Genomic DNA, 21992 nt, shown 5'->3' with positions numbered 1-21992 from the left:
AATGTAAGATCGGAGCTGCCTGGCTACCACTTCAGAATGATGGGAAAGAAGGAAGTAGAAGAGAGAAGGAGGTAGGAAAAAGAAGAGGAGGAAGAGGAAAGGAAGGAAGAGGGATAGAAGAGGGAGAAGAAAGGAGTAGGGAGGAAGGAGGAGAGGATGTAGATAAGAGAGGGGGAGGATGGTTGTGGAAAGTAGAAGAAGGTAGAGAAGGAGAGTAAAAGGAAAGGGGTGGTGACCGGGCAGATCCGATTAATTGTATATGATGGTACATTAAATATGTTATTGGATAAAAAAAAAAGTATGCAAATGGGTGCACCCCTATTCTATTCTATATTAATTAAAGAATTAAAGGAAAAAAAATAGTTTGATGGTAGAATATATTAGGAGAGCCATCTTCAACTTGGTACTCATAAGATGTTTTAAAACCTGCTATATTTTTTCCATTAGTCACACAGACTAGAATTTATGGTGGAAAACTTGGAGAACATCAGATTGGGGAACGTTTTATTACAATTTTACAGAATTACTAGTAACTTTCCTGATCATTATCTGAAGTGTGTGCTTATATTTGTATACACACACCCTTCAAAGCAGGCTTGATTTCCGGTAATTACATGGACAACTCTGCAGTTACCTTGGTAGTGATTTTTGGGGAATGGTTTTGCCATTACTTTCTTCTTAGGGCTGAGAGAGAATGACTGGCCCAAAGTCACCTAGCTGAATTTGTCTCAAATTTAGAGGGCACTGGGGAATAAAGGGGGGGAAAAGAATCTTTATATGTGTCGTGTCCCACTCCTCCGCTGACGGCCGGGTTAGGGAAATCCGAATCAGGCTTGCCTCTGCAGCTCTGCCCAAAGTCCTACCAAAGTCCTCAGAGCAGGCAGGAGACCAGAAAGTGACTTCAGCAAGATAAGTTCGACTTTGCCTGACTCAGAGACTGCCAGAAAGCAGATCCTTTATATAGGCCATGGGGTGTGGCTCCATGACTCAGCACTCATTAAGGCCTGCCCCTCCCTTCCTTCTGTTGCCTCCGCCTATCCAGTCTTCTGATGCGAGGGTCACTCCAATCAGCAGCTGTTGGAAATAAATTTTCCTCAGGCTCACATGCTGTGGAGGAGGGGGAGGGGTCTAGCTGCTCTGTTTGCCTGGGCATGGAGCCAGGGCTGGGGCCGGGGGGTGCTCCCTCCTCTTCAGCCTGTCTGGGCATGGAGCCAGGGCTGGGGCCGGGAGATGCCCCCTCCTCAGCCTGTCTGGGCATGGAGCCAGGGCTGGGGCCGGGAGGACATTCTTCAGCGTTCGGAAGCAGATAAGCAGACCCCGGCTGCGGTGAGAGCGGGCAAGACACAACAATATGTTTATTTGCTTTCATGTTCTCCCACATTGTAAAGCTCTGTCTATTTATCCTAGGATTGAACTCAGAATTTCTTTTGCTAATTGAGACATTTATTAAGTGAGTTTTGCCCCATTTATATGATCTTTCTTGCCCCAGTTGCTAAGTTAGTAACATGGTTGTTAAGTGAATCTGGCTTCCCCATTGATTTTGCTCGTCAGAAGATCACAAAAGTTGATCACATGACCCTGGGACAGTGTAACTGTCATAAATACGAATCATTTGCCAAGTGCCTGAATTTTGATTACATGACCATGGGGATGCTGCAATTTCATAAGAGTGAAAAACGGTCAAAAGTTACTTTTTTCAATGTTGTTATAACTTCAAATAGTCACTAAATGAACTGTTGTAAGTCAACGACTAACTGTAGTTTATTCTGGAACTGCCAGTATTTCTCATATAGCTAAATTTAAAAAAAACTGTAATTTGCAAAATGATTGGATGAGAAGACATGGAATTATAATTTGTTATTCTCAGTTGTATTTCCAGGAAAATACTTGGTACTTGGATTGCAGTTTGATATTTATACGCATTCCAAAGGGTGACTAGATTGCCAAATTCAAAGATAAGATAGTTTGAAACTATGACTTGTAAAATGGATTATTCATCTTGTTTTATATAAATTTGAAATAAAGAACATCACTCCTGAAAGTAAAGGCCATCTGGCAAAACTTAAATAATAAATAAGACTAGATAGTCAATTGGAACAAAGACTAAATTTAGAGTTAGGTTTCAGCAGGTTCTGACAGGTTCTGGAGAACCGGTAGCGGAAATTTTGAGTAGTTCGGAGATCCGGTAAATACCACCTCTAACTGACCCCGCCCCATCTATTCTCTGCCTCCTGAATCCCAGCGGATCAGGAGGAAATGGGGATTTTTCAGTATCTTTCCCCTGCCACGCCCACCAAGCCACACCCACCACTGACTATAATCATCTACCTTTAATAGAATTGTGATTTATATAACTAGGTATATGTTAACCTCCTCTGATTAGTCGTCATCTTTACAGTGCCTGCTCTGAGCTCTTAACGAATAATAGCTTAAAACTATATGTAGTTTTATTTAAACACAGTTTATAATTTTGACTACAGTGGTACAGTTGACCCTGAAAGCAGTTCATTTCTGATTTACTTGATTTGGCTGAAAGATTCACAGAAGATATGAGTTACATTTCTAATGTTTATAATTTTCTTCTGTAGAATCTTCTGGCTGTTTACCTATTTTTTTGTAGTTGTACATATAGTTAAATACATTTATATAGTTGTCCTTGTATCTAGATTATTCATTTAAAAAAGGACAATTTTCCTCTCACATAAAGGACTTAAGTACTCAATCCTGCATTTACAATTTCTGTATACCGTAAAAGAAAATGCATCCTTACTTGGAACTTTTACAATTGGTGTGAGCTTTATTCCTTGATATTAGTTTTCAGGTACAAAATAATGTGCTTCCATCTGTGCAACTCAATGAAGTGTGTTTAGAAGTTGGTTTGCAAGTTTTCAACATCACCAAATTTTAAAAACCATCAATGCTAATCTTGGAAGTGAAGTATTAATGATTCTTGGGGAAAAAAATTGTAACCTAATTATTAACTACTACACTTGAGATTTATTATAACTATTTAAATCTGCTGTTTTATAAGAAGTTGTTCTTGCTAATTACTGAGATTGTAGCTGTGTACAATTAACTTTATAAAGATGTGTGAACTGGAATTAAGTTATTCATTAGCATTTTGACTTTGCAAAGAGTTCAACCCATAGACACTTTAGACTCAACAATACTACTATAACGGATTGTATTTTGAGATACTTTTTTGAAAAATAAATTTTCATATAGATTTTAAAAAATAAGATTATAAAAATAATAGAATGAACCTCGTCGATAAAGCATAAAAACTAGGTGCAAGGTAGGAAGCAATTTTCTTTCCTTTAATACAGAAATGGGCAGTCTTTTTGTTTCAGAATCTACAAGTCATCCCATCCTCTGATTAGATATAAGAAATTATTCAGTAATGCAGTAAAATCAAAAGACAGTGGGAAGTAGTTGGGATTAATGCATGAATGTCTGAGTTCTATCTCCCAGAAGCTTTATATGTCCTCTTTCCACCTCAACTTTAAAGCTGAGATTTGCTTGGGAGTCATTTGTCAGGGGCCATCTTCTCTGAGACAAGCACAATAAAATTAAGAACGAAAGTTGGCCATGTGCTTGGAGAGTTTGGTCCAAGTGAGGATCTGGTAGGAGCTTTTGTGAACACCAAAAATAACAACCCTGAGGCTGACAGAGAGCCTCCATGAAGAGGATGCTTTATGTAATCTCTGCTACAATGACGTTTTTCCAACACTGCTTCTTCTCAACTATATTTGAAGTAGGTTGTTGTGTTTGCGTGTAGAAAAAGTTGAAAGCAACACATCCTTATCTATTGTACAATTTGCCACCCATTTTTCCTGGCATTCATTTCTGTTTTGCTCTCCCTTTTCTCTGATTTGTCTATCAAGTTTGGTTTGGGTAACTTTTGGATCAGCTGTTCCTTGAGAAAAAAATTGTAACCTAATTATTAACTACTACACTTGAGATTTATTATAACTATTTAAATCTGCTGTTTTATAAGAAGTTGTTCTTGCTAATTACTGAGATTGTAGCTGTGTACAATTAACTTTATAAAGATGTGTGAACTGGAATTAAGTTATTCATTAGCATTTTGACTTTGCAAAGAGTTCAACCCATAGACACTTTAGACTCAACAATACTACTATAACGGATTGTATTTTGAGATACTTTTTTGAAAAATAAATTTTCATATAGATTTTAAAAAATAAGATTATAAAAATAATAGAATGAACCTCGTCGATAAAGCATAAAAACTAGGTGCAAGGTAGGAAGCAATTTTCTTTCCTTTAATACAGAAATGGGCAGTCTTTTTGTTTCAGAATTTACAAGTCATCCCATCCTCTGATTAGATATAAGAAATTATTCAGTAATGCAGTAAAATCAAAAGACAGTGGGAAGTAGTTGGGATTAATGCATGAATGTCTGAGTTCTATCTCCCAGAAGCTTTATATGTCCTCTTTCCACCCTCAACTTTAAAGCTGAGATTTGCTTGGGAGTCATTTGTCAGGGGCCATCTTCTCTGAGACAAGCACAATAAAATTAAGAACGAAAGTTGGCCATGTGCTTGGAGAGTTTGGTCCAAGTGAGGATCTGGTAGGAGCTTTTGTGAACACCAAAAATAACAACCCTGAGGCTGACAGAGAGCCTCCATGAAGAGGATGCTTTATGTAATCTCTGCTACAATGACGTTTTTCCAACACTGCTTCTTCTCAACTATATTTGAAGTAGGTTGTTGTGTTTGCGTGTAGAAAAAGTTGAAAGCAACACATCCTTATCTATTGTACAATTTGCCACCCATTTTTCCTGGCATTCATTTCTGTTTTGCTCTCCCTTTTCTCTGATTTGTCTATCAAGTTTGGTTTGGGTAACTTTTGGATCAGCTGTTCCTTGAGAAAAAAAAATTGTTTTCACATTTGTTTCTCCTGGCTACAGTAGTTAGTTTTATTTCCCTAGAGATCTAAACTAACTTTTGAGCCACCAAGAAAGAAAAGCCTACCCGTAAACTGAATGCTGACATTTTACGCATCATGAAATAGACTTTGCATGAAATAGGTTTTTCATTGGCCTCTTTAACTATGTATTTTTAGTGGAAGGATTACAGATTAATCAGGTACTAGTGGAAAGAATATCTTGTGATGCAGAAGCAGGCATTGACGTTGTTAGATGAGTTGTGAAAAAAATCTTAGTGTGAATAGTTTGCTTGTTTTGCCCAGCACATTTATGTTTACAAATAGAAATGAGAATTCTGCAAGAACTGAAAGCTTCCAGTATTTCAAACAGCTGCCCATCCCTGAACTGAAAATCTTGAACTCTCTGCTCATTTGTAACACACACTTTCAGTTCTTTCACACATGTTATTCCCCCAAATATCTTCGACGTGATTTTCTAAGGAAAGTGGAGTGAACATATTTTATTAACTTCCAGGCTGCTCATATGATATCATGATATCACATGATGTCGTGTTAAAAAAAAAGAACCTAGATCTCCAAATACGTTGCTTATGTGCACCGTTGTGCCCATGGATACTTTCTTCGGAGTGCAAGTTGGCATGCTGCAGACTATTAACCTTCAGCATCATCGTAAACATTCTCTGGAAATAGAAATGATAGTTGTCTGAAGCTCAGTGCTTTGTTTAAAACGGTGCCCACTTTCTCTCTAAAAGATGAAAGAAAATTGGAATGGTAGGCAGTTTTTAGAGAGTTGAGAGGGAGCAGAGAACAATATCAGTGGTTTGCCTGCTGGTTGATGGTGTTTCATGAATGTTCCTAAAATTTCAAATGTGCCTTCCAGCCCTAAATAGTTAAGACCCTTGGATGCTTTACATTGCTCTGCAAAGCTGAAAACAGATAGCTCAGCAAATTACATGCATTCTGAGTAAGCAGGCTTTAATATGAATTATATAACTAGTCATGTTTTGGTTTTTTTAATTTCAAGCTCTTCGCTCCTTGAAATACCTCCCTGATTGATTGATTGATTGATTGATTGATTGATTGCTTGATTGTATGCTTATCTTATGATGGCTGTTTGGTTTCTAATGTCTTCTTTTGTCCTCTTCCCTTCCTCCTTGTGGATATTTGCTCTTGCCTAAAAGCATACAATGTATTTTTTTAATCTCACCTTTGAAGTAGCAGCAGTCTTCCATCTTAAATGAGGAAATGTAGCAATATCAATTGTTATCTTTAGTATGATGTTTTCCTCCACAGGAAAACAATGGTACCACTTTTTCTTGCTACTGTCAATAGTTTGGCTGTAATAATTTGAAGCAGACTCTATAATTTTTTCACCACGCAGGAGCATCAAATTCCAGCTTATCCTGCTTAGTAAATAGTACCAATCTACTTGAAATGAGGCATTTCACCTGAAGCTAGCAAAGAAAGTCAACCAACCCAAGTTTACCTGTAGTTTACTTCCATCCAAAGAGAAACCCTATTAAAACAATCTTTGAATGTGGCAAAATGGTCCATGTTTCTACAGTCTGCCTTTAAACTTTACTCAGAGTTAGATATATAGAATCATGAAATTGAAAGGATGCTCAAAGGTCACTGAGCTTAACCTGTTACTGGAGCAAGAAATCCATTACAATTACACCTCAGGCTGAGGACTCTGTAATATTAAACTCCATCTCACTCCATTTTTCAAGTAATTTTGGCAAATATTATTTTTAGGACTACTGCATTCTTTGTTCTTTGTCTATGCCGTAGCTTTTCAAATCCTTTTCTATGATGAGATTTTTCTTAAAAAACACACCACACAACTCCAGCCAGTTTGTCTGTAGTTATCAAGAGGTTGAACAGGACTTTCTTTGGAATGAGGCAAACACAGGGTGGTGTGCTTTCTTCACTAGCTTGAGGCAAAGGGTTGTGTTTCAACTGGATTTGTACTATTTACTAGTTGTACAAATGGATCCAATGATTGTAGCTTGGCACTGCAGAAGAAGAGGTCAATCCGATGGCCTCCAACGATTATCGTTAGTTAGATTAAGAAATAAAGATTCAGGTTTTTTCACAAGTGCATGAATCTCCACATTCCTTTTTGCTGAATAGTATTTGAATCATGACTCTGCTTGAATGGAGGTCAGAGGAAAAGCATAAGCCTGACTCGATGGAAGACAACCTAGGAACCTGAGCTTTACAGCCTTGAAGTATACGGAGAAAAATTGAGGGGTAAATGAAAAGAAAGAAATTTAAGAATCAGAATCTCACTTCATTAAATGTAAAATACCGCCCCCCCAAAAAAAGGCTGTATTATCATAACAGTGATTCTTACAAGAGAATTATTTTAATATAATTCAGAATCAAGAAACAAATACAACAAAATTGAAATAAAGCTTTTGAAGTTCCATATATCTTTTTTTAATTTTTCACAGCACTTCTTATCAATACTGACAAACTGTTAGTGACCAAGTTATTCTGTGTATTTAACAATCCACAATGCCATTTGTCAATAATGCAGGGGTGAAATGCTCCCGGTTTTCACCGGCTCCCCCGATTAGGTAGCGATGGCAGCTGCTGGTTCGGAGGACCGGTAGCAAAAATCCCTGGCCCCGCCCCCTCTGCCTCTGCTGAGCTGCACCATCAGCAGACAGAGGGTTGTTGTTTTTTTACTTTTAAAAGTTTTTCTTCAGCCGAAACATGCCTTTAAAATTTAAAAAAAAAATCCTCTGATGATCGCGGGGCTGAGCAGAGATCATCAAAACCCTTTAAAAGATTTTTTTTTAAAAAAGCCTCTTCACTGAAGGGGGAAAAAAAAACAAGAAAAAAAATGAGGTTTTAAAAGCCTCCTCTGGCGATCCCAGAGGAATTTCCTGATCCTCACAGACTTTTAAGCTCACTTTTTAACAGCCCCCACTTACAAGAGCCCCCACCCATGCCCAGCCAATTTCCCCTCCTCACTTATCCATCATTACTGCTCGTTTCGGCAACGGCATGCTTTTTCTTCAGCTACTGAAGGGGGAAAAAAAAGCTTGCTTTGACTTCCTGCTTTGCTGAATGGGGAACTCTGGGAGTTGAAGTCCACAAACTAAGTTACTAAGATTGGAGACCCCTGTTCAAAAAAAATAAATAAAAATAATAAAATAAAATATTTGTGCAGCTTTCTGAGATTTGGTGTGTTTCTGTAGTGTTTCACTCTAACTACACAAACACACAAAATCTCACAAAGCTGTATGTGTGTGTGTGTGTGTGTGTGTGTGTGTGTGTGTGAGAGAGAGAGAGAGAGAGAGAGAGAGAGAGTTGTGTGTGTGTAAAGTGTGAAAGTGTGAGGTTCCTGCTTGTTGCAGGGGCCATTTTGGGTAAAGTGCAGCTGCTTTTACATTGTGTGTGAGTCAGTTGTGTTGTATTGTGTGTGTGTAAAGTGTGAAAGTTGGTATTTGGTACCTCTTATTGTTTTGTATACCTTATTTATTATTTTTATTATTTATTGTTGGCCACGCCCACCCAGTCATCTGACCACCAAGCCATGCCCACCAATTAAGCCACGCCCACAGAACCGGTAGGGAAAATTTTTAGATTTCACCCCTGCAATAATGTACATATATGTACCCCTATATTATTAGGATATATATTAGGAACTATACAAGAACTATAAACAGAGAATAACAGAGTTGGAAGGGACCTTGGATGTCTTCTACTCCAATCCTCTGCTGAGGCAGGAAACCCTGTATCATTCTAGATAAGTGGCTGTCCAGTCCCTTCTTAAAAGCCTCTAGTGATGGAGCATCCACAATTTCTGAAGGCAAACTGTTCCACTGGTTAATTGTCTTCACTGTTAAGAAATTTCTCCTTCGTTCTAGGTCGCTTAACTCCTTGTTTAGTAAAACAGAACTTCATTCTCTTATTATTTGAAATGGCAAACTTCACCTTGGACTCCTTTCCTATTGTATAAAATTCAACTTCCAGAATTCTCAGAACACCAGCAAAAAAAACCCTGAAGTTGAAGATATCTTTTTACAATCTGGATTATGGAAGTACACACATATAAAGGGATTTTTTTTCTTTTAAGAAGATTAGAATGAAAATTGGGGATTGGAACTGTGGAAAAGAGGGAGTAGTTGCTTTCTTAATCTCACACAAAAAGAACCATATGCATTATGGCGTGATTGTAGTGTTAGCAAATGTTTCAGAGAAATGTTGGAGGTTAGGCTAAGTTGGGAGAAAACATAAATTTAGATAACCTACATTTTTGATTTTAATCCGTGATCTATTTTTTTCTCCTTTTCTTTTGCAGGAAATCCAAGGGAAAACCAAATGGTAAAAAGCCTGCAACAGAGGAAAAGAAACTATATCTTGAACCGGAATATACGAAGTCCAGGATTACTGACTTTGAATTCAAAGAATTAGTTATATTACCACGTGAAATAGATCTTAATGAGTGGCTAGCTAGCAACAGTAAGTATTATGAAATTTGCAACAACTGAACATCGTGTGGGTTGTTTTTTCATAATCAAAGACGTTCTTAAGTGAAAGAGTAGATAAAAGGAGAATCTTACTTCCTGACAACTAGCTGGAAAAGGACTTTCCTGAAATCCAAGCTTCGATTTCTGCTTAGATTCTGGGAATGATCCTTTTCAGCCTCTTTGAGAGTGAAAGAGCTGCTTTGCAGAGTGTCTGTGGAGATTCTCAAGCAACCAGGTCATGGTGGTCCTAAAGGTACTTTAAAAAGGCAACTGGACTTTCTTAGTTTTTTCCTTGAAAATGTTTAGCTTCTTTTTGAACTGAAGAATGTGAGGAGCCCTCCATTAGTTGGTGAGAACAGCACGGGAGGGAGCCTGTTTGCATGAATCTTGTGATATGTGGGGGTGTGAGGGGAGAGGGCAGCTGGGGGTTTTACTGGTGCTGAGAACTTTCCCTTCCAAGGATGCTAGATGAGGATAATGGGAAGTGCCTGGTCTCTGGTCTTTGGGCACTTGATTTTGGGGATGAGGCTGCCAAAGGGGTGCAGGAGCAGCATGGAGAAGTACAGTGAGAGACAGGGAGTGGGCCACTCATTGGGAACACAGAATCATTGTCTTATACTAGTTTCACATTCCAGTTCTTGGTCTCTATCAGTTATGTGTGCTTCCAGAACAGCACTTCTAGTATTAGCCCTCTGGCCTGCAAACTGCATTGGCTTTTGAGTTCAATTCAAGGGGCCGTTTTTAACCTTTAAAGCCCCTCATGACATGGGACCAGATTATCTGAATAATTACCTCTTTCCAATTACATTGGCCCATCCCCTTAGATTTACCAGAGTAAGAAGTTGCAATCCATCAGGGTCTTTATTTGGTGGATGCTAGGAAGCAGGCCTTCTCTGCTGTAACACCTGCCCTATGGACCACTCTCTTCCTCCCCCCCACCCCCAAAGTCAGATTAGCTCTATCCCTGTTACGATTCCAGAAGTCCCTCAAGTCTTGGTTATGTCATCAGATTTGGGGTGTCAGATCACTGGGAACACTCTTAAATGGTTCAATTACAGGTGATTCTTTATTTTCTTTGTGTGGCTTTATATATTTTATTTTTATAATGTCTTTTTATTTTTATATTGCTTTTGTTTTATAGCAACTATTTTATGTACTTGTTTTCATTGATTGTTGTATGCTGCCCATTTCTGTGAGATGGTTCATCATATAAATGAGATAGACTAGATGATGATATATAATAGATAGATAGATAGATAGATAGATAGATAGATAGATAGATAGATAGATAGATAATAAAAACATGTGTTTACCTCCTTCTTGAAAGCTGTATGGGCGGGGGCCATCCTTGTCTCATGGACAAACTCTTTTAAAGGAAGGAAATTTTCTTTATAGGGAATGTCCACCATCATGGCCGCTCTTTTGTACTTACTGGTAGCAAGAGAAACCTTAGAGAGTGCTTCTTACTGCCTAGTGATTTAGATAGGCTGAGGAAAAAACGTTGGTGAAAGGCATTCCCTAAGACACGCAGGGCCAGCTATGGCTAATACGATTGTTGGGTAGTTGGGATAATGCTGAATCAACTTTTTCACTTATGTCTAATTTCCCAGCTCTTAAGCCCTCTTTTTTAGCCTCAAACCATGCAGAGTAATAATGGAAACTTTCTTTTGTCTTTCAGCAACAACGTTCTTCCACCATATCAATTTACAGTATAGTACCATCTCTGAATTCTGTACAGGAGAGTCGTGTCAGACCATGGCAGTATGCAATACGTAAGTTGTAGCTTTTTTGTTGTATTTTGATGGCATGTATATTTCTTCTTTTCCAATTGAGGGATGCAAAACAATTGTCCCTTTGAGGCTGAATGTTTTTGAAAGTAATAACATTCTTCAGAGTGTAAAAATTGCATTACTTTATCATTACTCTTGAAAGAAGAAAATGCTGTTAACTCAGAATCCATAGGGAAAAGGTAATACAAATAGCATTGTCGCTGGACTTCAGGTAATGTTAATAGAAGGCAAAATCTACCTAGCAGGCATTTAAATTTGCAGGTGGATATTTCACTATTTCCATTCACCATTCTAGTTTGATATTCCTAAGGACAAATATACTGGTAATAACTGGGGTGGTGTTCCAAAAATGTTCCAAAATACGTTAACATTTTAAAAAGAGATCAGTCAATTCAGAAGGCTCAAATGAAACTTCCTGTTGTGTGACATTTCATTTGGATTCAAGAGATTAGAATATTCACTTAGGAATGGCATCCACATTTCCAGCATGGAGGGGCAGAGCACAACAGCATAGGAAAAATCTTACCTAAATCAGCCTACATTATTTTTTCCTCTTATTATGATCTTAGTAGTCACTTTCTCTTACAGAAAAATATTTCCAAATCCTACCCATTTATCCTATCCTTCACTCTGCAGAGGGTTGGGTTGTTGTTTGCATTTGGCTGCAGTTCTATGATATATGAAGAAAATATATCATTCATATCTTCATATATCAGACTTCAGTCAGCCCCTTAACTTAACCGTTTGTTGATTTCAACACTCATATTAATGATCTCTCTGACTCAGTTGTTTATTAGAATAGAATAGGATAGGATAGGACAGGACAGGACAGGACAGAACTGAACTGAACTGAACTGAACTGAATTGAATTGAATTTTATTGGCCAAGTGTGATTCGTCTATTCTATTCTTCTATTTCCTCTTCCTGCCTGCTTCAGTTTTCAGCTTCATTCTTCTGTATATTGGTTGAGACACTATTTTCATTAATAACTGCTTATATCCTAACTATGGAACTGCTTCTTTTTAAGTCACAATTTTTCATCTGCTGCTTGATTCTGCTATATATTGGTTTAGGAATATCCAGAGATAATCCCATACTCCAGCTCACATAACTGAAATTATTTTATTTACTGAAATTATTTATTTACTGAATATTTTATAATTTCAGTTATGTTTTTATGTGGCTAAAGTCTTTAGAGTAGAATAAAAGAACTAGTTGACTCAGTCACACCAGGAATACTATTATAGCTCACTAGTGATCACCAGGTTTAGGAATCCTTAATACTTCAGTCCATCATGCCTAATTTAAAATTGTACTTCTTTTCATCTATTTTAAACACAAGTCACAGATAAAGTGTATCTGGGATAAAGTATTTTCTACTTCAATTGAAGATTCATATGTTTCAGTTTTTATTCTATATGAAATAACTTTCTTTGCAAAGAAAGCAATAATCTCAATGATTCAGCTAGGCTAAAATTTTTCACAAATTTACTGTGAGCTGGGGCTTAGCAGTCTCTCCTTTGGAACATAACCCAATCCCACAAACTTACTTTTTTCTTACTGTGTTCATTAAGGGTCACTAAAAATCTGTAAACATTCATAATTGTACTTCTTCCTCTAAGTACTAATTCCCCAACATTTCTATTCTTGTACCATAGATAAAAATGAATCACTTTCTCATTGCAAAGCATAGAATTATTGAAGTCATATATGGCAATTTCACCAGAGTTCTATACTATGTATAGATTATTTTTAAAAAAATTTAGTCAGAGGACAACAATATTTACAAATCCTATTTTGAGACACACACCCCTGGGGTCCCCCTTGGACTATTCTTGTCCAAAAATTCATACCTAACTTAAAAATAGATTGTAAGTAGAAGTGATCATTTAGTACAATTAATACAAATGATAAAAAAATAGTTGTTCTTTTAAATTTGTCATAAAACTATAACTTAGGTTCAATATTGAATTTCAATCGCATCATATTTCTCAGTTGTGCAGCTTCATAATACTTCTTGAGATTGAAGAGATCTAATCAAAATAATCTGCTTTAAAACAAAATCTTGATTTTAAAAAATCTAAATGTTGAAGGACAAAGGCAATTTTTCTTGTATTACATTTTGGGTGGAGATAAAAAAACCTGAAATAATTACCACTTAGATAATAAAGATATTGAAAGCAACGCTACTCCAAAGCACAAAAGCTTAATTCTATTCCAACTTCTGATTTTCTTTTTGAGCTATTTGATGACTAACACATAATTCAGTTTATTTACCTTCATAAGTAATTAATTTTGATTTCCAAATGGGTACATTTCTTTTAAAGTTTTGGGTTCATACAGTTTATTATCACTCTAGCTTTTAAGCCCATATTAAAACATCAAAACATAAAAAATTTGAATAATTAAGCTTTCTTGAATTTATAGGAAAAGGTTATGGTTAAACTATAAATTTGCAAAAAGATTAATAAAACGCTCCTTTCCATTCATCTTCAAACATTTAATTTTATTACTTGCACTAAAGTTTCCATTGTTGATATAAACAATAATGGTGAAAATGGGCAACTGTCGTTGATACTTCTGTTTATGCTAAAATATTCTGAAATTCAGTACTTTATAATTATTATTTTATTTATTGGTTTTATAAATTGCTGAAATCACTCTAATTCTTGAGTGGCATACATCTGTAAACCAGATTAAAAGCAAACATTTATAATAAAAACAAAAACCCCTTCAAAACCCCTTCAAACCCTTCATATTTGAATCATGTACTGTATGTGAGGTAGACAGATATACAAATTAAACAAATACAAATAAACACGGGGTGCAACACCATACATCACTGTTGAAAATTATTAACAAGATTTTCTCCCATTCTGTTTTAATTAATTTAAACAAATAAGGCTATTGGAGTTAATCAAACAAGAAAAAGTGTGGTGCTATTTTCATAGAAATCTGCAGACATAAGCAAAATACATGTAAGACTTAGAGAACATGCTTCAATTTTGTCTGCATGAATTTCCTTTTTGTTTAGATTCAGCAGCCTTTCTATATGCTTTTGCTCATTGCTTAATAAATAACATTCTCTGCAACTAGAGATATCTTTGTAGCATAAATTAAGTACTGTTAGAACAATAGCTGTGCATCTATTGGGTCTACTTCTGGCTGACCTTTGCATATTTGTTCTATGGTAGAATAATTAAAAAAATCATTTGTGGCAGGAGTGTGTGTTTCTGTGTATCTGTTTCGTTGAGCTTGTCGATCAAATGGTCGGTAGCTCAGCAGTTTGAATCCCTAATGCTGCCGGGTAACGGGGTGAGCTCCCGTTACTTGTCCCAGCTTCTGCCAACCTAGCAGTTCAAAAACACATAAAAATGCAAGTAGAAAAAATAGGGACCACCTTGGTGGGAAGGTAACAGCGTTCCGTGCGCCTTTGACGTTGAGTCATGCCGGCCACATGACCAAGGAGATGTCTTTGCACTGGCTCTTCGGCTTTGAAACGGAGATGAGTACCGTCCCCTAGAGTCGGCAACGACTAGCACGTATGTGCGAGGGGAACCTTTACCTTTACACTATATTAGGAAGCTTCTCTATAGATTCCCCTCGGACTTCGACAATTACCTGACCTTAGGACCTTTCGCCGCGAACTTAAAACTTATTTATTTCATATGGCTGGACTAGCCTGATTTTTATTTTTATTGGATGGGTTTTTAAAATTGTGTTATTTTACAGGGGAGTATGTTTTTTAACGTTTTGGGCATTTAAATTAGTTTTTTAAGGGTTGTTTTTAAATTATTGTGTGTATTTATATTTTATTCTGCCTGTTCACCGCCCTGAGTCCTTCGGGAGAAGGGCGGTATACAAATTAAAATATTATTATTATTATTATCAGGGGTCTCCAATCTTGGCAACTTCAAGCCTGGAGGACTTCAACTCCCAGAATTCCCCAGCCAGCAAAGCTGGCTGGGGAATTCTAGGAGATGAAGTCCTCCAGGCTTGAAGTTGCCAAGCTGGAGACCCCTGCTAAGATGGTTGTTTCTTAAGGATTTGCCTTTTATTCCAGTTTCTGTGGCCAGATCGCACCATTTTTTTTATTGTGTTTAGAGACTAAGACTTGCCAATCTGAGTAGCAGCTTGGAGCTTGCCTAGAGACAGATGTCAAAGTTTAATGTTTAACCTCTTCTTTTGTTTCTTTGCTAAAATGGGCACTTCCCCTACTGATTGTGTGAAGCGAGATTTTCCTGTTGCTACTGTTTTCTCTTTGCCCTTTGATCTTTTTAAAAAATTTTATATGGAATTTATTTTCTTCAGCTCATGACTGTTTAAAAGTACATAAGACACAACTTAAATCCTCTTTTGAGTACTATGAAAACATCTCATAGTTTAACTCTGTTTCTGAAAATGGTTACGTGCAAAGTACCGTTTTTGTGCTCTGAGCCAATATTTGTTAACATATCCTCACACAAAACAGTTTTGTTTGTACACAAAAGAATCCTTAACAAATGAGGGTGGTAAGCTTAAGCCTAAATTTTTATAAAGATATAAAGTTTGTCAGTTTTATCTTTTTCTACACAGAAAATTTTTTGTTTCTCTATCAAAGATGGAGATATGTACAATAAATTGTACTGGTTCAGAGGCAGTACCAGAACACCTAGAAAAGTGGACCAACCAAGTACAGAGCCTCTCACACATACCCTAAAACATTCAGAAAAAGCCTTTCAGAAGGTTAGGAAGTGTCTGGATCGTGGACACTTCAGAGATTGCCCACTTTTGCACTAGAAATTTTTTTTGTCTACTGAAATTTTAGATTTAGATTTTATTCTTAACATGCAAGCTCAGGGAACATAGACTGTTGTTTCTTAATCTTTGTTTTGGAGTGACTCCTGGAATTCTTCATCCATGTCGATAAACAAAGGCATGTGATAATTTCCCCCCACATTCTGTCCTTATTAGTCTGCATAGAGGAATAAAGGTCATTTATGCTCATCCTATTTGGGATCATGACAATACTAGATATGTGTTTTTGGAATATTCCCCTTTAATCTTCAGGTAAAAATGAGACACAGGAAAGGCCCTGGGCAAGGATATTATCTAACTGCTGACCTCCAACCATTAGGCAAAAGGAACAAAGTCTTACATTTGGAAAACAAAATCTTGTCCTTTTGGAAATGCGGTCTTGTTTTAGAGTTTTTTCAGTGATTCCACTAATGATCAGAGCAGCTTGAATTTGGAGGAAATCCATCCCTATTCTCTTTGCTTGCAACTGGGTTTTTTCAAAAAAATAAATAAATCTCATCAAAAGTAAAATTCTTCTTCTCTATCAAGAATGAGAGTTGTCGTCGTTGTTTAGATAGCATTTTGAAGGTAGGTTGGGCTCCATGGACAGAATATTTGAAACTGACAAAATTCCATTAGTGATAGTACAGACTGATAATTGATGTTACTTCACACAATAAGGTTCTCACTAAACAATGGTAAAAATAGTAACAGTTCAAAATTTTCAGCTTGTTGCCCTCCAATTAGAATTATGACTTTATATTTTTCTAGCCAGCAGTGCCAATGGTCTTCCTGGCTGGGAGAGACAAGACGATGTAGCTAATGGGGTCAAGGTTAGGCTGGCTGAAGTTAATTGAACACCAAAATTGATGATAAACCTCACAATGAATGGAGTTGTGTGATTTATTTCTTGAAGGTGAGGAACATTAAATTTAAAATCCCATCTGTACAATTTATACAGTTTAATTTTTTTCCAGAAGCTCAGGTCATTGTTCACACTACTCCATCTTCTATGTTTTTTCTCCACAAGAACCACCTCTGGGACAGGTGGGACTGAGCGCAAAGACACTCAGTTGAGTTCCATGGCTGGCTTGAAACAGGGGCGTCAAGTTCAACCTCTTAGCCACCGCCCTGCTCTGGCTCTGCAAATAATAACACACCTATGACAATTAAGTATGTGTCATATATTTTCCCTCAACAATGTAAGACTTCATTGAATATTAAGTTAATTATAAATGCTGGTATCAGACTTAGACATGTGCTGGCTCCATTAAAAATTCACTAATACAGTCTGAAGCCCCATGAATGAAATGCATCTTTAGATGTAATATGCATTCCTTTTAAAAATGTCATGGAAAGAGCACAGAATCTTTATTCATATAGTTGTGATGAAAATACCTCCTTAGAAGGAGCTTTTTGAATTGATGTAATACTTCTCAGAAATGTTTGAATTCCCCTCTTCATAATAGATCAACGTTTATCACCACTACAAACTACAATTTATACTTAAAAATGCACATAAAATGTAGTTTTCTGTTTAAGACTAGTTGAAGAAGTGTGCTAGCTACTGTATGGGATTTATTATGTTAAAGTTATCTGTTATTATGCTGCCATCTCCTGACAGCTCATGTTACTATACAAAAACCGCTGTATTTGCATGTATCAGCCTATTGTTGAAAACTAGAATCCGAGATCTTACAATTCTGCATTGAGTCGTTTACTCTTAAATTTCATTTTTATGTTTATTCTATTAATAAGATGGAAAACTGCATTTGAATATGGAAGAATAAACTCAGAGAAGGATGAATTCAACAGAATATATGCTCAATTTAAATATATTTTTAAATAAAGTTCATTTTTTAAATTGGAACTTTGTAAATTGTTGCCTGTAACTACAATCATCCATTTCATGGGATGAAGCCCTTAGCATAATAGGTTTCATCAACTGGACAAAATTTCTATTTATTTTATGAAAAAATAACTGACTTTCCACTTGACTCAGTACAATGTACACATCTGTTTAAATCCCTAACGCATATGATGAAAGTTGTGTCAATTTTCTCAGTTGAAAATGAATCTGGGACTAAAGTTAGTAAATACTCTTATTTGCTAACTTTGAAAACAAAATAAGGCTGTTCCATTTTCAAGTACTGTTTCCTTAGGACCCGAGACTAAAGTATGTCCATATGTATATAGTAAATCTTTAAAATAATCATTCTGTGATGAATAGATTTATGAAAACTACATTGCTGAAGGTTTGTGCTACCTCACCTAAAACAGCATCCTAAAGTGTGACTAGGGCCTCTTAGTGTGTTTCTGTAGTTAAAACATAGGATAAAGCTTATAAGCAGTTCTCCCATCTGTAGGATCTGCTTTTTAAAGTAGAACAAGGGTTCATAGAATTGCTTTATAAACAAATGGCAGTTGCTGAAACTTATTCCTGACCCAAGCACTACAGCCCTATCACTCATAACAATTTCTAGTTTTACAAACTTTATTTTAAAATTACAATGAAGAGCTTAAGCGCTAATAACAGTATTCTAAAAATTTAATTGGAATTTTTAGCTGCTCAGCTAAGGCAGAATTGTTTGCTTTCTGGTGAGCTTGAGGTAAACTAGTTTTTCAGGTTGAGAGCTGAACTTGGGCTTTGTGTGGTATGGTTTGGTTGTGTAGAGAATTTAAACACACATTGTATTTCAGTTATTTTTTAAATCCCCCAATTCTTTGCTGACTTCTTTCCATGATAACTGAGGAGGTGAAGAGAACCACAAAAATAATCATGGGAGCCTCATGTGTGGGTTATAGCTTATCTGGTAACTTACATATCCAGAACAGATATTACCATACTAATTATTCTCTTCACAGACAATACTACTGGTATGATGAACGAGGAAAGAAGATCAAATGTACAGCCCCTCAATATGTTGACTTTGTCATGAGTTCAGTGCAGAAGTTAGTGACAGACGAGGATGTCTTTCCTACTAAATATGGTATGTTTATTCTCAGGAAAAAACCCTAACTCAGCCAGATTTTTATGGCTTTCATTCATTGCTGTTTGATCCAATTTAAATTAAATGAACTTAAATCATATCTCATTTCATTTGTACACATTACTGCTACTCATTTTACATTACTACTTCTAGTTCAGCAACAGACTTGGCCAAAAATGTTTTCCATCTAAAATCTTTAATGTATTATAGTTGTGGGTTGAAATAATCACCTTCTCCAAGATGAGCAAGTCACACTTTTTGAGCACAAAGAAAGACTTGTCAGCCTTCTCAACCTAATACATATCTAATAGAGTTGATTGAAGAAAAGTATAGTGCAATAGCCTGAACAGGTGTTGTTCATGATTGCGGTTGTAGACCATCACTACCAAAGCCACCGAAGCCGAAGGGGCTTCAGCTGGTCTCTTCTTCTCCCGGCTTTATAGCCATTGCCACCATCTGCACTGTAAAAGATACCCTGAAGGAATAGCAAGTAAGGTTGACGGGACAATCTTTGCAGAATCCCAATTAGCTGGACTTCTTTTCACCAGAGGAACACCAGTTGCCCTGTAGGAAGGCGTCTAAGAAATGTGCTTATTGTTTGTTTGAAACAATATTTCATGAATTATTATTTTACTGTTTTTAATTGCTTGCAAATTGCCTCAGGAGAATTTTTCAAGTAAACAAAATATTTTCAGAAGTTCAACTGAAGTTGATGGGCTTCTCTTCCTTTCACTCTCCTTCTTTTTCACTTTCACAACAGGCAAAGAATTCCCAAACTCATTTGAGTCCCTAGTGAAGAAGATCTGCAAGTATCTGTTCCATGTGCTAGCCCACATCTATTCATCACACTTCAAGGAAACACTGGCACTGGAATTGCATGGACATTTGAACACACTCTACGTACACTTCATCCTTTTCATCCGGGAGTTTAATCTGGTGGACCCTAAAGAAACAACCATCATGGATGACCTCACAGAGATCCTCTGCAGCAGCAGTGGGAGCAGTAGCAGTAACGGAAGTGGCAATGGCGGTGGTGGTAGCAGCAGCGGCAGCAGCAGTAGTAGTGCAGTAGCACAGAACCACGTGAAGGAGAGATGAGTCTTCCCAACCAGAGCAAAACCAACGCTAACACTTTTTAAAAAAAAGGAAATTACTCTCTATTCTCGGATGTATGCGTATGTATATGTGCTTATGTGTGTGTGTATATATATATATATATATATATAGTGTGTGTATATATATATATACAGACATACACAACCAAGACAGCTTAAGCAATTATGCTGCCACCACAGGACATGTAGACACAAGGGACTGTATGGAGTTTTGGTTAAATGCATCATCCTTGGCAAGACGTTGCACCAGTTCTGTGGGGATGTCTTTTTCCTTCCCTCCATTTCTCTCCTGTTTCTTCCTTAGCCAATGGATTATGAGTGCTATTTTTAAGAGATGAACCACATTTTTTGAGTTGGGCTACTGCTTTTGTGTCCCCCCCCCCCCATTCTGCCCACTTTCTTTTGGGAAGTGGTCCTTGTCTTTCAATGCAGCCTCCCTTTTATCTGTCTCATTTCCTCTCTTAAAATGGTGGTACTACCATTTTTTTTTAAAAAAAAGTTGTAAACCGTGACTTAACATGTAAAGTGGCTTACATGGGGGGCACATTGAGACTTGTCTTTGTTTTTACTTCAGTTGACCCTTTTCCTTCCCTTCCCTCAGACTTTTTGCATCAACCCTTCATTGGGTTTTAATGGGGAGGAAAATTGTTTTGGCCCAACTAAAGTAGCAATAAGGCTTCCAGTGCACTTAAGGAAGGTGGTTCCCAGATCTCCCTGGCCTCAGCGTGTGGATCTTGAAAGCACCCATAAAAGTTCTGGTATTTTTAGAGAGAAATGCCAGAAGATATACTAGCCAGGGAGGAATCCCACCCTGTGGTAAAAGCCATGACTGCTTCTTCTTCGCCAAAGGGGGCCTGAGACAGGATGAGAAGGGGGCACACAGTCTGCCACCACTATGCTAAGAGAGATGGCTGTTGGCATATAATTATGTTGTTGGCTTATTTTAGTTCATCTGTCCAATAATAATAATAATAATAAAAAATTCTATCAGACACAAGTTGCATTTTCTTTGCTGCATTAGCAGGCATTATTTGTATTTCTTTGCATGGTAGAAATGTAAGGTTAAAGGTTCATTGGACATACCATGGAAAGTTGTTTATGGGTTTATTTGGGGGTTCCCCCTCCATTTGCATTTTATTTTCTTAAGATATGATGCTAAGCATGAGGATATTAAGACTGATGATTTCCATTCAAGTTACACGTCCTTCTGATAAATATTTGGCATTTCTTCTTTTCCCATTTCATTCTAAACAAACTCAGCCCTTTTCTGATCACATCAAGGGAAAGATTTCCTGTGAAGTTCAAGTTCAGTTTTCAGGGATAATGTGTTCCAACTGCTGTGAGAATCAGTATTCTGTTCAGATTAGGTTGCACTCAAGAACTAATTTGCATTCTCTCATGTTACTATTTCTTTATTTCAAAAACATGGTGTTAATATGGGAAAGGGAGAAGACTCCTTAAAATATCTTGAGTGAAACTATTTTTCCTCTTAGATGTGTTCTCTTTATAAAAAGTCAAATGTAAAGATTTCCCCTAGCCCAGTGATGGCAAACAGTTTAGACACCGAGTGCCCAAACTGCATCAATGCACATGCCCAAACTGAAAGGTGTGTGCACACAGAAATGCATGCATACACAGACATGCCCATGGACAGGCATGCAGACATGCATGGACAGGCATGCATGTGCAGCAGAGACCTGAAAACCAATTGGCTGGCGGGAGGCAAGGCATCCCAACACTGGCAGTGAGGCAAGAGGTAAGATCTTTTTCTTTTGTGAGCTTCTGTTTCATCGTTTGCAGGGAAACAGAAGCTCACGAAAGAAACACCACGGAGATCTGATCTGGGGCAACAGTGCGCATGCCAGCAGAGAGGGCTCTGGGTGCCACCTCTGGCATGTGTGCCATAGGTTCGCCATCACAGCCCTATCCA

General features: G+C 37.2%; 1 protein-coding gene across 6 annotated transcripts in view; it reads left to right on the top strand.

Moving 5' to 3' along the window:
- The window catches only part of MOB2 (MOB kinase activator 2), a 139886-nt gene extending 118827 nt beyond the window's left edge, over positions 1 to 21059 (top strand). For all 6 annotated transcript variants that reach the window (XM_058157678.1, XM_058157654.1, XM_058157663.1 and 3 more), the window contains 4 exons: positions 9223 to 9383; positions 11070 to 11163; positions 18823 to 18947; positions 19708 to 21059. In XM_058157678.1, coding sequence (XP_058013661.1) covers positions 9223 to 9383; positions 11070 to 11163; positions 18823 to 18947; positions 19708 to 20045 — 718 coding nt within the window. In that variant the 3' untranslated portion in view covers positions 20046 to 21059. The remainder of the gene's footprint in view (positions 1 to 9222; positions 9384 to 11069; positions 11164 to 18822; positions 18948 to 19707) is intronic.
- Positions 21060 to 21992: the final 933 nt, after the last annotated feature.

This window comes from Ahaetulla prasina, chromosome 1 (assembly GCF_028640845.1).
Source record: "Ahaetulla prasina isolate Xishuangbanna chromosome 1, ASM2864084v1, whole genome shotgun sequence".
In the NCBI taxonomy this organism is placed as follows: Eukaryota; Metazoa; Chordata; class Lepidosauria; order Squamata; family Colubridae; genus Ahaetulla; species Ahaetulla prasina.
Note: the sequence above shows the minus strand (reverse complement) of the source record. Positions and strands in the feature narration are given on the sequence as shown.